Below are 15,384 nucleotides of genomic sequence, written 5' to 3'. Positions count from 1 at the left end.
TCTGCCCCATCCACTACTCTCTCATTCTGGTTCCCATCCCTCTGCAAAACTAGTTTAAACCCTCCCAGCAGCTCGAGCAAATCTGCCCGCCAGGATACTGGTCCCTCTCCGGTTCAGGAGAACTTGTCCTTTCTGTACAGGTCAGATCTTCCCCAGAAGTGATTCCAATAATCCATAAATCTGAGCCCCTTCCCCCTGTGCCAACCCTTCAGCCACACATTCATTTGCCGTAACTTCCTTTCCTTACCCTCACCAGCGTGTGCCATAGACAGCAATCCCGAGATAACCACCCTCGAAGTCCTGCTTTTTAGCTTCCTTCCTAATTCCCTATATTCACCTTTCAGGATCTCCCACCTTTTCCTATCTATGTCATTGGTTCCAACGTGGACCATGATATCTGGCTGCTCCTCCTTGAGAATGCTGTGGAGTCGATCTGACATATCTATGAACATGCTTTCTTCATGATGCCTTTAGTGTGTTGGTTACAGGAAAGATCCTCTGAGATGGTGACTCCCAAGAACTTAAATTTGCTCACCCTCTCGACATCTGATCCCCTCAATGATCACTGGATTGTACACCTCTGGCTTTCTTTTCCTGAAATCAACAATCAGCACCTTGTTTTGGTGGCATTGAGTCTAACTCCACTTAGACCACTCTTGGAATATTGTATTTAATTCTGGTCACCTCACTGTAAGGAGGATGTGGAAGCTTTAGAGACATTACAGAGGAGATTTACCAGGAAGATGCCTGGATTGGAGGCCATGTTATATGAAGCAAGGTTGATAGAACTAAGGCTTTTCTCTTTGGTGTGACAGAGGATGAACACCAACTTAGACAAGCACTTTTTCCCCAGAGTTTCAATGGGCAATACTAGAGGATATTTGTTTAAGGTGAGTGGAGAGATGTCAGACCAACATTTTTTTACACAGAGTGGTGGATGCATGGAATTCATTGCTGGGGGTGTTGGTGGATGCTGGTACAATTGGGACATTCAAAAATTCTTACATAGGCACATGGATATAAGAAAACTGGAGGGTTATGGGCTTAGGCAGGGAAAGGCTAGACTGATCATGGAGTACATTTGTGTTGGTTGACACAACATCACACTGTACTGTTCTTTAATATCCAATCTGACGTCTCAGTTGAAGGTAATTCTGATAGCACAGCGCTTCCTGAGTGTTGGACTGAAGGGTCAGTGGCCAAGAGCCTTTAGTTGGACTTGAACCCATAATCCTGTTATGCTGAGGGGATAGTGCAACAATTAAGATACAGATGACATTTAGTTTGCAATGTAATCCTCCATGTTGATTCAGTCACGAAGAAGGCTCGCCAGTGGCTATACTTTGTGAGGTATTTGAGGAGATTCGGTATGTCACTGAAGACTCGAAAATTTCTACATTTTCTACATGCTGGTTGCATCACTGCCTGGTGTGGAAGCACCAATTCTCAGGACAAGAATAAACTCCAGAAGGTTGTTAACTCGGCCTGCAATGTCACAGGCACCAGACTCCACTCCATCGAGGACATCGACATGAGGCAGTGTCTTAAAGACATCCCCCACCACCCAGGCCATGCCCTCTTCATTCTGCTACCATTGGGGATACGGTACAGGAGCCTAAAGACAAGCACTCAGTGGTACAAGAACAGCTTCTTCCCCGCTGCCATCAGATTCCTGAATATATAGTTACTGCCATGAGATGGTTGTAATGTGAATATTTGCACTGTGACACCGCCTCAAAACACTGAATTTCATGACTTATTCTTGACAATAAATCCTGATTCTTATACATTTGGTAACTTCTCAGTGTCAACATTGCTTGCTGGAAATGCCACAAGGGTTTACACTTACTGTCATTATTGTTTGTCTAACTATTTGAGGAAAAGGTTAGACATAATGTTCAACGCATCTGTCTGAAGCAGTAACAGTCTTAAAAAAGTAGCTTCTATCCTCAAAGACCCCCACCACCCAGGCCATGCCCTCTTCACTCTGCTACCGTCAGGGAGAAGGTACAGGATCCTAAAGACGAGCACTCAGCGGCACAAGGACAGCTTCTTCCCCTCTGCCATCAGATTCCTGAATAATCAATGAATCAAAGACACTGCCTGACTTTTCGTGCAGTATTATTTTTATTTTATTTTACTTTTTATAGTAATCTTGTAAGATGGTTATAATATGAATGTTTGCTCTGTGATGTTGCTGCAAACCACCGAATTTCACAATCATGATTCTGAGTCTGATCTAATGAGATTCTCAGCTGCGGAAAGTATCAGGGTCTGATAAAATAAATGAGCTAAATGTGGATAAAGATTTAAGGAAATATTCCTCACTGTAATATGAACAGTTGAAAATTCAAATTTAAAAGTAATTTGATACAACCAAGGATTTTCCTTTTCGCACTTTCACCCTTGAACCACGTTGTTTGCAATATCAACTCGAGGGCTGGTTTGTACCAACTGAATGTTTTGTACATACTGCAAACCAAGAGGTTGAATTTCAGTCCATCAACATTTGATGAGGTGCAAAAACAAAGCAAGTGACAATGTTTGTCTCCTCCTTCAACCTCTCACTCAGATGTGTTCTGTATGATGGATTTTTCATTTAAGTTTATTTGTACCAATACAACATGATGAAAGAGCATTCTCTGGTCCTCGGTGCAGAACATACAAACTGTCGTAACACACAGACAGACGATACATATACACACTAATATATACATACAGTACAACCACGATTAGCCAAAACCAGCCCTACAACGGAAAAACAGTCATATTTTTAAAAACAACCCAATAGCAACAGCAAATAATTTATAACAATGTTTAAATAACAACAAACAACAAGGGAAGGCGTTTAAAGCATTAAAATAATGTTTAATTCCCACCAGAAAAATGCTGGCCACCACCGATCACTGAGATGAACCCAACCACCGCTGCTGATTCCCGACATGAACCCATCGCTGCCTCCCGGGCCGGTGGAACCCTCACTGGCAAATTGGTGGTCTCCTGAGTCCCTGGTCCCCAGAGCTCCCAATGCTGGAGTCCCAACTCCGAATTCTCCCCTTGGCCTACTGCAAACCCACACCGGGGAAGTAGGCTGAGGGGAAGATTTGGAGTTGGTGTCCAGTGTGCCGAGAAGGGAGGGAGGGTGCCTGGGACGCTGCTCTTCTTGATGACGTCGGGACAAGGGATTCTTTGTATCACTTGCGACTGGGAGACAGCGTCACACAGTTTGAGAGGGAGAGTTAGAGAGAAAAGTCAGTAGGAAAGAGAGAGGGGAGGAAGTTACCTGAAAGGAGGATAATCGATGTTTTAGTTTCGTGTGAGTGAATTTTTTTCAACCTAAGAGGTCATTTCAGCTCCAGAAAAATTTTGGATAAATGAGGACTTTGGAGAATCTGATTTTGGATAATCGGAGTTGTACAGTATATTAAAATAATATTCTTAATAAATAGTAGTCATGGAAAATTATTCTGACTGGCCCTGGGGGAAGGAAGCTGATCTCAGCTAATTCTGGTTCTGATATTTTCACTCCTAACTATTTGCATGGCCAGTAAAATACTGTACTTTATGCTTTATTATCTCAGATGAAGAAACCCCTATTTGTCACAAATAAGACTCTCAGACACATGAACAGTTGTTACTTGAAAATCTGATTTTGTGAATCATCTTGCAGCTGGTTTGAAATGCTGATGGTGTATCCACGTACCAATAAGCAGAATCAGAAAAAGAAACGGAAAGTGGAACCTGTGACGTTGCAGGTAAAGGAAATGGGGGGGGGGGGGGGGAGGGGTGGTGGGGAACAGCATGCAGTTACACAAATGATTTAATCCTCTATCAGAAAATGCATATTTGACTCTCCATGCGCCCCTCCCCCCCGTTCTCTTGTTCCATCCACAAATAGGCTTTCATTCACATTAATATTCTGAGTGGACTCAGCAAAGGTGGGAGGTGCTCGGGCCTCTGTTTTTAATGCATATAAATGGCTTGGATGAGAACATAGGTACCATCCCACCATCTCCGACACCCAACATATTCTCTGCAATTTCCGCCTCCTACAATGTGATCCCACCACTAGACACATCTTCCCTCCCCCTCTTTTCCCATTTCTCTGATTCCTTACTTCCAGCTCCCCACCTCTTCTTCCCTTCCCTCTCCTTCCCTATCATTTCTCTGCTTTTTTTTCCCCTTCTACCTTCCCACCTATATCCACCTATAACTTCTTATCTTTAAGCCTCTGTTACCCCCTCCATGCTGCTCTCTCCCCCCCCCCCCACTTTTCAACTCTCCTCCCTTCCCTCCATCTTTTTAATTCAGGCCCCTGACCTGTTCCTTGCTCATAGGTCTTGGGTCTGAAGTGTTGATTATCCTTTACTTCTCATGGATGCTGCATGGCCTGCTGTTTCTCCAGCACTTTTGTGCATTCCAGTGAGAATGGAGATGGTTTAATTAATAAATTTAGAGATTACACTACATCTGATGGAGTCATAGTGATAAGAGAGGCAATAGTGCAGTGATATTACCACTGGATTAATAATCTAGAAACCCAGAATAAAATCCAAGGTACCTACCTGGGTTCAATTCCCACCATTGCAGATGGTGATGACCTCAAATATGAAGTATAGACTTTAATAAATGTCTAATGATGACATTGAGAAACATTGTCAATCATTTTGAAGATCCACCTGGTTTGCTGTCAGGGTGGAAATGCTATCCTTGGCATGGGCTGGTCCACACCTCAATAAATGTGGTTGAGTCTTAACTGGCCTCAGTTGTAATAAACTGATAGAAAACCACAAAGACACAAAAATGGACAGATCACCAGAGATCGAACTGGGCACTGGCATCTGCAGTGACAAAAACTGCTCTGTTGATTGTGTAAAGTCCTTGCCAACATATGGGCTCTTGTGACCACCTCGAAGGGCAAGGACAGGAAATGCAAGAGAACACCAGCATCCAGAGGTTGCCCACCAAGCCACGCACATACCGACGTGGAAATCAGTGCTCTTTAGCCGACCCTGCCATTGCCATCCCACATCCTGAGAACTGTAGTGATTCAACAAGGCAACTTTCACCACCCTTTCAAGGGCAATTAAATGGTAGCTCAGGGATGCAATTGAAGGACAATTTAATCTCTAGAATAAATAATTTTAAAATGCAAGTAAAACAAAAAAGTCTGCAGATGCTGGGATCGAGTGCAATACACAAATGTACTGGAGTTACAAGACAGGTTACACAGCATCCACAGAAAGCCAAGGGTAACCAATGTTTGGGGCCTGGGCCTTTCGTCAGGTATGGTGATACGGTGTGTGTGTCTATAAAATATATGTATTTATTATACACACACACACACACACATATATAATATAAATAACATATATATATATATATATATATATAGCATTAGACAATTTACTTTTCATGTATATATATATATGAAAAGTAAATTGTCTAATGATACACAGGTGCAAAGAATAGCTGGAAAGTAAAGTAAATGGCAGAGACCTCAGGAACATTGATATGAGAGGGACCTAGGAGCGCAAGTCCCTGTCTCCTTCAAAATGGTAATACAGATACACCGTAGGCTGAGACATTAGGTATAAGAGATTGGGTGTCATGTGGCAGCAGTGCCAAACATGGAGCATCGAGTACAAGTCAGATAACCACACTGCAGGAAGGATGTGGTAGCCATAAAGTGAATGCAGAAGAGATTCACCAGGATACTACATGGAATGGCAGGCTGTGGTTACAAGGAGAGATTGGATGGGCTGGGTTTATTCTCATTGGATCGTAGAAGGCAGAGAGATTTATAAAATTATGATGGCATTGAAAGGGTAGATAGAATCTTTTTCTGGGTCACGATATCCAGAACGTACAGGGAAGGTGTAAAGGGAATTTGTAGGTGTGTTTTTCACACAGAAGGAGGTGATTTGCCGGAAATGGTAACGGCAGAGACAATGGCAACATTGTTTTGGAGAGAAAAGGCGCAGAAGGCTAATTCAGTCAAATGGGATCAGTGTGACCAGGCATCAGGGTGAGGGTGGATGGGCAGTACGTCTCTCAGTTTCATAGTATTTACTGTGTGCATTGCAATATGTTCCCCAGTATCGTCAATAGTCTGAACCATTTTCAGGGGAATGGTCACCTGGCTTCATTCTTGCTGAGAATCGTTAACCAGTCACACTGGTCCTTACTCTGAAATGTGTACTTGACAATACAGGAGTGAAGCGCCTCTGCAATATTCCTGTTTGAAATTTCTGTGCCCCTTGTTTACTGCCTGCGGTTTGTGATGTTGTCATTTGTTCAGCTCCATGTGCAGATGGCGTTTGCTTCCTGTTAAGTGGCTATGTTCTCCTTTTCCCAAGAGTGTAATTACTGTAGAGCAGGTGCTAGGACACGGCAGAAAATACCACCATCAACAAAGTATTTTTCTTTGTAATATGGACAAACTTCCTGGGGATAATTTCAATGCCCTTGACCTTTATTGAGATAACTGACATCTGAAATGTCTTATATAGACATACAGCACGATAACAGGCTCTTCCGGCCCATAAGCCTGTACTTCCCAAATACCCCAATTAACCTACAACCCCCGTACGTTTTGAAGGGTAAGAGGAAACCGGAGCACCCGGAGGAAACCCACGCAGACACGGGGAGAAAATACAAACTCCTTAGAGTTTTTTTAAAAATTGTGTTTCCTTAAGGCAAAACTTTCTTGTAAACCAATGGACTAGGTTTGATTCTGACTTCCAAGAAGATTACTATACATGGCTACAGTGAAGGAGAAAGGACAATGTGGGTCTGTGTGAGTAAAGCAGCACAGTAGCAGCCTCCTCTGTCCATTAAATCCATGAAGTACCCTTCTACACTTATCCTGTACTAATCCTATTTTGTTCTCCCCATGTTCCAATTAACCCCTGCAGATCATGCACCGGGGTGTAATTAACCTTCCAACCCACACTCCATACAGTCTGCCGCAGAGGTTGGGCTGAAACTCTGACCACTGGGGCTGTGAGGCAGTGGATCTACTCGCTGCGCTCCTGTGGTTGTGAACAAGTTCACTTTGAAAGATGTGAAGAGGTTTCATTTGCGTCACACATTGTCAAGATATCTCAAGCCATGTGTGTGTCTGCCCATGGGGGGGAGAGGAGGCCCAACATGTCCCAGCTTTCAATATGTCCCAGCTGGTCAATGGTCTTCAAATATGCATCACACACAGTCGAAATGTGATGAGTGTTGTTTCTCCACTTAGGAAGTGCCATCCAGACCCCTGAACGATTTTATCTTTTCCTTATTTTCCCTGTAATTCTTCCATTTGAATATAGAGATCCAGCGTGGTACAGGTCTTTCCTGCCCATGGGCCCTTTCCACCCAAATATGCCCACGTAACCAATTAACTCTGAATATCTTTGAAATGTGGGAGGAAGCTGGAGCATCCATGGAAAACTCACACGGAGTCGGGGAGAAGGTATAGACAGTGGCAGATTCCAATCTGTGTTGCCAATCTGTGTTGCCAATGCCACCCACCTTTTAATTCAGGCGCCAGCCTGCTTTTTGATCACACCTTGATGAAGAGCTGAAGCCCAAAACATTAGTTACCTTACATTTCCTGAATGGACTGAATGATCTGCTGAATTTGTCTCGCACTTTTGTGTTAAATGCTGAAGAGAATGTTTTATGGTTTGGTGAGGTGAGGTGAGGACACTCAGTAATCCCCAGGCAGTTTACAGACAAATTACACTAAATTCAGGAAAGATAGTGAGGAGATGGGGCGGTGGCCTGTTGGGCTAAAATGGAACTTGAAGCTCAAGTTTATATTATCAACTGACTGCACATATACAATCATACGAGACAGCATTTCTCTGGACCATGGTGCATTCACGTACGTGCACAATACACAGCACGTAATAATCACATTCACACATAAGGTTATAATTTAAAATAAATAGATATAAATAATTTGGGGATTATTTACTTAGTTACAGGAAACTGTTCATCAATTTTACAGCCTGTGAGAAGATACTATTTCCCAGCCTGGCTGTCTTGATTTTGATGCTCTGTAACTCTTCCTTGGTAGAGTAGGGCAGAGATACTGTGTGCTGGATGGAAAGGGTCCTCTATAATTCTTTGAGCCCTATTTAAACAACACTCCCAGTGACCTCAACCGTTTTGATTCTCTGCACTGACTTCCGATCCAAAACTTTGCACTCTCAATCATGCTCCTGTAAAGAAATGTTGTCAAGATGAGTCTGGTAGCCTCAACCTCCTTTGGAAGTGCCGCTCAGCCTTCCAGACAATGAGGTGGTGGAGTGAGTCCAGGATAGGTCATCCTTTAATTGCACACCAAGGAACTTTGTGCTCTCCACTCTCTACAACGATGTAAAATGAAGAATGGTCAATCTTTGTCCTCCAGAAGTCCACAAACATCTCGACTTGTCTGCGTTGGGACTCAAGTTGTTGTTCTTGCATCATTTTCCAAGCTGCTGCACCTCTTGTCTATAAGCTGACTCCTCATTGTTAATGGTGAAACCAACTACTGTTGAATCATCTGCAAACTTTTTGAACTGAATCAGGCAGTGCAGTCATAAGTCAGCAGCTTGGGCAGAAGGAAATGATCCTGACAGCAGGGGCATCATTGTCACTGACTCGCACGGTTGCTGTCAAGTCAGACCAGGTACAGCAGACACTTCAGCCCATAAATAGCTTATAACAGGGACTGGGTTATTTAGTGTACTGCAGTGCAATCAAATAAAGGTGGACATTCCTTGGAGTACTTTGTTATGTGCATTTTTATTTGATGGTTGACTTCATTTCTATAACAGGGCCATCCTTCCTGAATTTTAATTGGGCATCAGTGTAGTCGTGAATCAGCAGCGTGAACAGTGGCAGGCTGAGCACACAGCCCTGAGGTGCACCAGTGCTCAGTGTAATGCGATTTGAGATGTTCTGACCGTCTCAGTCTGACTGTAGTTTTTTCAGTCAAGAAGTCCAGAACTCACTTGCATAGAGGGGTGTTAAGTCCCAGCAAGGACAATTTGTCCACCAGTCTTAGAGGTATGATCATGTCAAACATTGGGCTGGTCAATGAATAACACCCTGGCATATGAGGTATCATTGTCTTGGTGGGCCAGGACGAAGTGAAAGGTCAATGCTATAGCATCGTCTGTGGAATGGTTTGGATGCTAGGCAAGCTGGAATGGATCCATTGTCACTGGAAGGAACAATTTGATGTATTCCATTCCCAATGACTCAAAGGGCTTCAGGATTGTAAAGGCCAGTGACACTGGGCGGTTGTCATTTAGTCCAGTTACCGTGGCTCTTTTGAACACCAGGATGACGCCTTGAATTCTGTGGGGACAATGGACTGCGGCAGTGAGATGTTGAAGATGTCTATTTGGACCTCTTGTCAGCTGGGCCACACAGTCCTTCAGCACCCGACCAGGTATGTTGTCTGGTTTTGCTGCTTCGCATGGGTTCACCCTGGATAGGAAGAAACACTCCCGCTCCAAGCAGACATGTTCTTTAAATGTTCTTGCGTTCATGCAATCTCGTTTTGAACGTGGGGCCTTCAAAATGAATGGTATATTATTTGCATTTGGCAAATGCTTAAGTTCTGGTGCAGGAGTATTTTATGCTGCTGCTAATGTGTATGGCTCAGCATGAGTATGCACTTACTGCCCATTGTGTTAAGATGAGAATATTTGTTTAACATCTAAATTAAGGGTGTGGTACCACTTAATCGCTAAACACAAAAACTTTTAAGAATTCTTGTATGTGGAAATTGGATTAGCTGAAAATGTATTTTTAGAAAATGTCAGGAAACTTCATGACTTTTTCCTTGTGGGGGGGGGGGGAGCAGAGCTTTAAACAATAGCAGCAGTGACCCTGTCCCCTTTGTGTTTAGAATGTAAAAGTAAAAGAGCTTGTTGAGGGAGAGGGCTCCCATGATCAATATTATTGGCACCAGGTTTGTGAGTATCTAAGTGGTTTTCGATATTTTAGTATGGTTCACTTCTTTGTTGTATCATTGCAAAATATTTGTAACTTATGCTGCTATCTGTTGTATGAAGTTATTATTTAAAGCTGAAATCTTGTTTGATTCTGAGCATCCTCTGTTTGAATTATGTTGAACCTCAACATTAAGGTACCCTTGCACTAGAGGTGATGAGAGTTTAGTGAGGTCTATCTTGCACTAGAGGTGATGAGAGTTTAGTGAGGTCTATTATCAGTGAGTTACAAGCAGAACTGAGCAAGTCACAAGGTCTTTCTGTTTGGGAAGGTGTGAAGTGGCTGGCAGAACAAATTGTAATGGTTGTAAATCTGCTGAGCAGAATGGCGAAGAATTCTGAATAACAGGGTGTGGGATGGTGGGCTGCAGGGATCTGAGTTGTCGTCCTGTTTACATTTTATACTTGAGTAGAGTTTGTGGTCGATAATCATATAACCCATTGTCTCTCCTTGACATTCGTAATAATTTTTCTTTTAATTACAGTAAAACTCTGATTATCAAGCACTCTCACAATTTGGGTGTTTCCACACTGAGGTTTTACTGATTATTTGGGGAAAATAATTCCCCAAATCACTTCCAACCCCCATTTTGTTCACTAGCTCCACAGTAGTTACCATGAACTCGGGAGAGTTTAAAGGGAGAGTAAATACACAAACGCTCCAAGCAGTAAGTGTGATCCCCACCCCCAGCTGTGTACTCCAGACCCCAGCCTCAGCAGCACTTCCGCCTCTGGCTCTGGTTACATTTCCCAGTTGAACTCTGGACTCCCAGCTCACATTAGTGAGTAAGTGCGATGTTGAATGATAAAGATTACAGTATCAATGAGACACTCTCTTATCTGAGTTTCAATGTAATTTATTCATTCCTTCATAGCAACTGGACAAAAAGAGGGTGGGTACAGTTGAAAAGTCGCTTATCCCGAGCAGAGAGACTGCAAGCATTTCTAAAAGTTTTAGCATCAGTCAGCGAATGTGAATTTTGGTTGACCTAACATTTCTATCTCATTAAGTTTGTTCATACAAGTGGTGCAGGATACGAAATTCATGTTCATTATGATTGTTCAACTTTAGCTGTCTAAAAATAACCTTATACCCCCCCCCCCCCCGTTGAACAAACAGGTTTTCCGAACTCCATTTTTCCTGAACCCAAGTTATATAAAACTCCTTTCCTTTCGATGGTCTGCCATTCCCTGTGACCTCTGACAGAGATCCTGATATGTGCAGGGACTGTTTCACCTGTGAAGCTCAAGTTCGCTCTTAATCCTGAAGAAGATAGTTTCTGTAAGACGGGTCTGCTGAGATCACAGATGTGAGAATAAAGACATGAATTTCCAACAAATCGAGAGAAACTAACCATACAGCATTATACAGGGAAAGCCATTGATACTGGTCTTTGAGTTTTACATTTCACAGTTTCAGTTTCTATTGAACCAGTAGAAATGGTATCAGGAAGATCTATAATGCTATTTATTACCACTAGAAGTAGTAAAGCAACATTGAGATTGTTGCACTACATTTCCATTTTGTGAAACCAGTTTAGAACTCCAACATGTTTGATTTTAAAACTTAGACTAATCAGGTTGATATTTAATGAAGGGCAATACACAAACATGCTGGATAAACTTGGTAACCAACATTTGATTATGGACAAAACCAAAAAGCTTCTCACATATTCAGCAAGAGTTTCTCCACCACTTTGTATATTACACACGTCCCCAGCGTCTGCAGACTTTCTTGTCTAACTCCATTTAGTGAAGGGTTTCAGTTGATGCAGCCCTTATAAAATTGGGCTTATTTGAATCCTGCACCTCAAATTTATTGGTATCCATTGTTAATTTTTACATTTAAAGATGATATATCTTATACATTGTACATATTCACCAAAATTCTTGCTGTAGCCAAACATATATTTGTAAAAAGAAATACAATGGTATCTATTAAATTGAAAAAGAGATAAGTACAAAAGATAGATAATAAATATTCACAGTTACTGAAGTGCAAGAAAATGGTGTTACAAGAGTTCAGGATCCTTTTGTGTTGTCGAAGCAGTCCCTGATTAATGTATTGAGGGGAGGTTCAAGAGCCTGATAGCTGGTCCCATTCCCTTGCCGACATGTCTGTCCATGGTCTCATGTACTGCCAGACTGAGACCACCTGTAAATTGGAGGAACAACACCTCATCTTCCAACTGAGCACCCTCCAACCGGATGACATTAATATCGACTTCTCTGGCTTTCAATAAACCACACCCCCCCCCCACTCCCTGCTTTCCTTGTCGTCTCTCCATTCCCTGCCTTCTTTTGCACAGACGTGATAAATTCTGCCTAGTCCCTTATCATATCCAATTATCACCTTTGATTGGTCTGGATTCCTCCCCCATTATTTGAATTCAGACTTTCTGATATCTCCTGCTTCTGCCTTTTCTAATTTTTCCTTGAAGAAGGGCTCAGACCTGAAACGTTGCCGATAAATCTTTGTCTCCTTTAGATGATGAAAAGACTGGCTGAGTTCCTCCAGCATTTTGTTGTGCCTTTTTAAAATATTTTTATTAATTAAAAGAGCTTATAATCCTAATACAATAAACGTAATTAATAAAACAATCAGTATATCAAAAGCAAACATAAATTGTAAAACATATCCTTAATTCATTGTCCAAATAATATTTTTTTAAAAGAAAACTAATAATAGAAAAAAGGAAATAAAAAAGCGAAAAAAAGGAAAATAACAAAAAAGGAAAGACAAAGCAAAAAGAAAAGCTCAGTCCCCCTCCTTAACAAGAAAGGAAAAGCAAAGGGAGAGAAAAAAATGTGAAAAATGGAAAAGATACAAGTCAAACAATTCATTACATTGAAGTAGAATTATGAAATAAAAAAGTGAGTCATAAATGATCCCTCACAACATCTGGAATCTTATATCTGAATTATTAATTGAATAATAAATCTTTTCCATATTCAGATAGGACATGATGTCTCACAACCACTGATCATGAGTAGGTGGGGCAGCATCCTTCCATTTACGTAAAATCACACACCTTGGCAAAAGAGATAGCACACCTCTGAACTGGGGACAAAGAAGAGTCATTCCCTCCCATTGTACCGAAGAGAAAGGATTCAGTATTAAATCTATTTTAAGAATTGTAGACAAAATGGGGAAAACCCTCTCTCCAGTATTTTTCTAGACTAGGACAAGTCCAGAACATATATATTAAAATGACTCTTCTCCGGAATTACACCTGTCACAACAAGGACTCGTATCAGAGTAAAAGGAGACAATTTAACCTTAGACAAATGTGCTCCATGTACCACCTTATATTGTAATAAACAATGATGAGTGCATAATGAAGAGCTATTAACCAACTTAAGAATAGTGTCCCAATTCATATCCGATATAGTCAAATTTAAATCCTGTTCCCAAGCATTTTTAATTTTAACTCATGAATTCTGTTTTTAACATAACAATTTCTCATAAATAGTAGATATTAAACCGTAACGAGAATGCATTAAACTAAAAAAAAACTAATCGACAAAAATCTCTTAGAAAAATCAGAAAACTGTGATTCAAGAAAATGTTGGAATGCAAATATCTAAAAAATTTAGATTTGGGCAGGTTAAATTTTGTAGAAAGATGCTCAAACGATGCAAAATATCCATCAATGAAGCGATCCTTAAAACTTTGAAAACCCTCTCTAAAAAAATAGCATCAGGTAGAGAAGGTTGAAAATGGGGATTAGATACAATAGGGCACACATGTCAAACTCTGGCCCGCGCGCGATATAATTATATTTGGCCCGCAAGATCATATAAAAAATGTATTAGAGGTGGCCCGCTGGCCGCCGTGCCAGTATAGCGCATGCACAGTAACCGCTGTGTCCCAGGGTGAGAGAGAGAAAGAAAAATCCTGGTCCTTGAAAAGTAGTGGTGGGTGGTTTTATAAACACGCTGTCGTGTCCCCCCCGCCCACCCCCCCACCGCAGCGCGGCCTGGCCGGTGTCAGGGGAAGCCAAGGCCGTTTCCCAGCGCCCGGAACCCCAGTGGCACAGTGTTTCTTGGAGCTGCAGATGGAGTCGGGACGCCGGAGGGAAGATTGGGGCTCCTCGCCGGGCGATGGGGGCGCCGGCTGCCCTGCGCCTTCCCACCGGACCAGCGGCGGGTGCCCGGAGTACACATGGAGAGCGAGGCTGGTCGGGCAGGTAGGGTGGAACCCCCCCGCCAATCTCGGGAGTGGCGTGGGCTGGATCGGGATTAGCTGCGCTCACCTGTTCCTCCACTGCTGACCGGGATCCCAGCGCGGTCCTGAGCGCGGAGACTGCCCTGGAAAGGTCCTGGGACACCGGCACGGAAAGAAGAGCAGGGTCCGTAGAACATTACAGATCAGAAACAGGCCCTTCGGCCCTTTGACTCTACCTCGTGAAAACCCAACACTGGAGAAACTCAGCGGGTTAAACCGTATCCTTTATCCAGCAGAGTGGTACCTGACAATGTTTGGCCCTTGATCCCCCTCATCAATGTATGAGCGAAAGTCTGTGGTTCTCGTAAAAACACCAGAAGGGAGAAACTCAGCAGGTCAAAGAGGGTCAGGGAGAAACTCAGCAGGTCAAAGGGAGATCCGGGAGAAACTCAGCAGGTCAAAGGGGGGTCCGAGAGAACTCAGCAGGTCAAGAGGGAGGGGTCCGGGAGAAACTCAGAAGGTCAAGGGGAGGGGGTCCGGGAGAAACTCAGCAGGTCAAGGGGAGGGGGTCCGAAAGAAACTCAGCAGGTCAAGGGGGGTCCGGGAGAAACTCAGCAGGTCAAGGGATGTCCAGGAGAAACTCAGCAGATCAAGGGGGTTCCGGGAGAAACTCAGCAGGTCACGGGGGTCCGGCAGAAACTCGGGGTTCCTGACCTCGCCAGGACCGTTGCCCACTCCCCCTCCCTGCCGCAGGCCGACCTGCGACTCATGGTGACGGGGCCGCTGATCCGCCGAGATGCCGCCATGCAGCGAGAGCCGATGCCTCCGCACTGTCGTTGTCCAACCCGATCGCCTGCAAAGCCCGCCCTCCCGCACACAGGCCTGAGTAAGGATTATGAACTTTAATCTCAGGATAAAACGATCTTCCAATAGTTTCATGTCACAGTGATAAATATATTCCTGGTTAAAAATGGTCCTGCACCTGGATACAAGCTCATTAGGCATAAAACTTGAAAAGTGTGTAAATCAAAGGATATCTGTACCAATGGAAAAAGGGCATGGCAAATAACCCTGCTAGAGTTCATGCCCACAATCAGTCACCCATTTGATTGTTTCAGGAATCATGTTATTCTCCCACATTCTCAATAGCCCTCAGATTTTACTATTCGACAGCACACTAGCAACATTTGACAAATCCTCTATAGAGAAATATTA

General features: G+C 43.0%; 1 protein-coding gene across 5 annotated transcripts in view; it reads left to right on the top strand.

Annotated features, from left to right (window-relative positions):
- The window catches only part of LOC138758823 (myosin phosphatase Rho-interacting protein-like), a 260,679-nt gene that overhangs the window by 153,959 nt on the left and 91,336 nt on the right, over positions 1–15,384 (top strand). For 3 of the 5 annotated variants that reach the window (XM_069928231.1, XM_069928232.1, XM_069928233.1), the window contains exon 5: positions 3,671–3,755. In XM_069928231.1, coding sequence (XP_069784332.1) covers positions 3,671–3,755 — 85 coding nt within the window. Of the gene's footprint in view, positions 1–3,670; positions 3,756–9,899; positions 9,966–15,384 lie in introns of those variants that run through there. The other 2 variants (XM_069928234.1, XM_069928235.1) reach the window with 2 other exon arrangements.

Source organism: Narcine bancroftii, chromosome 3 (assembly GCF_036971445.1).
Source record: "Narcine bancroftii isolate sNarBan1 chromosome 3, sNarBan1.hap1, whole genome shotgun sequence".
Taxonomy (NCBI): domain Eukaryota; kingdom Metazoa; phylum Chordata; class Chondrichthyes; order Torpediniformes; family Narcinidae; genus Narcine; species Narcine bancroftii.
Note: the sequence above shows the minus strand (reverse complement) of the source record. Positions and strands in the feature narration are given on the sequence as shown.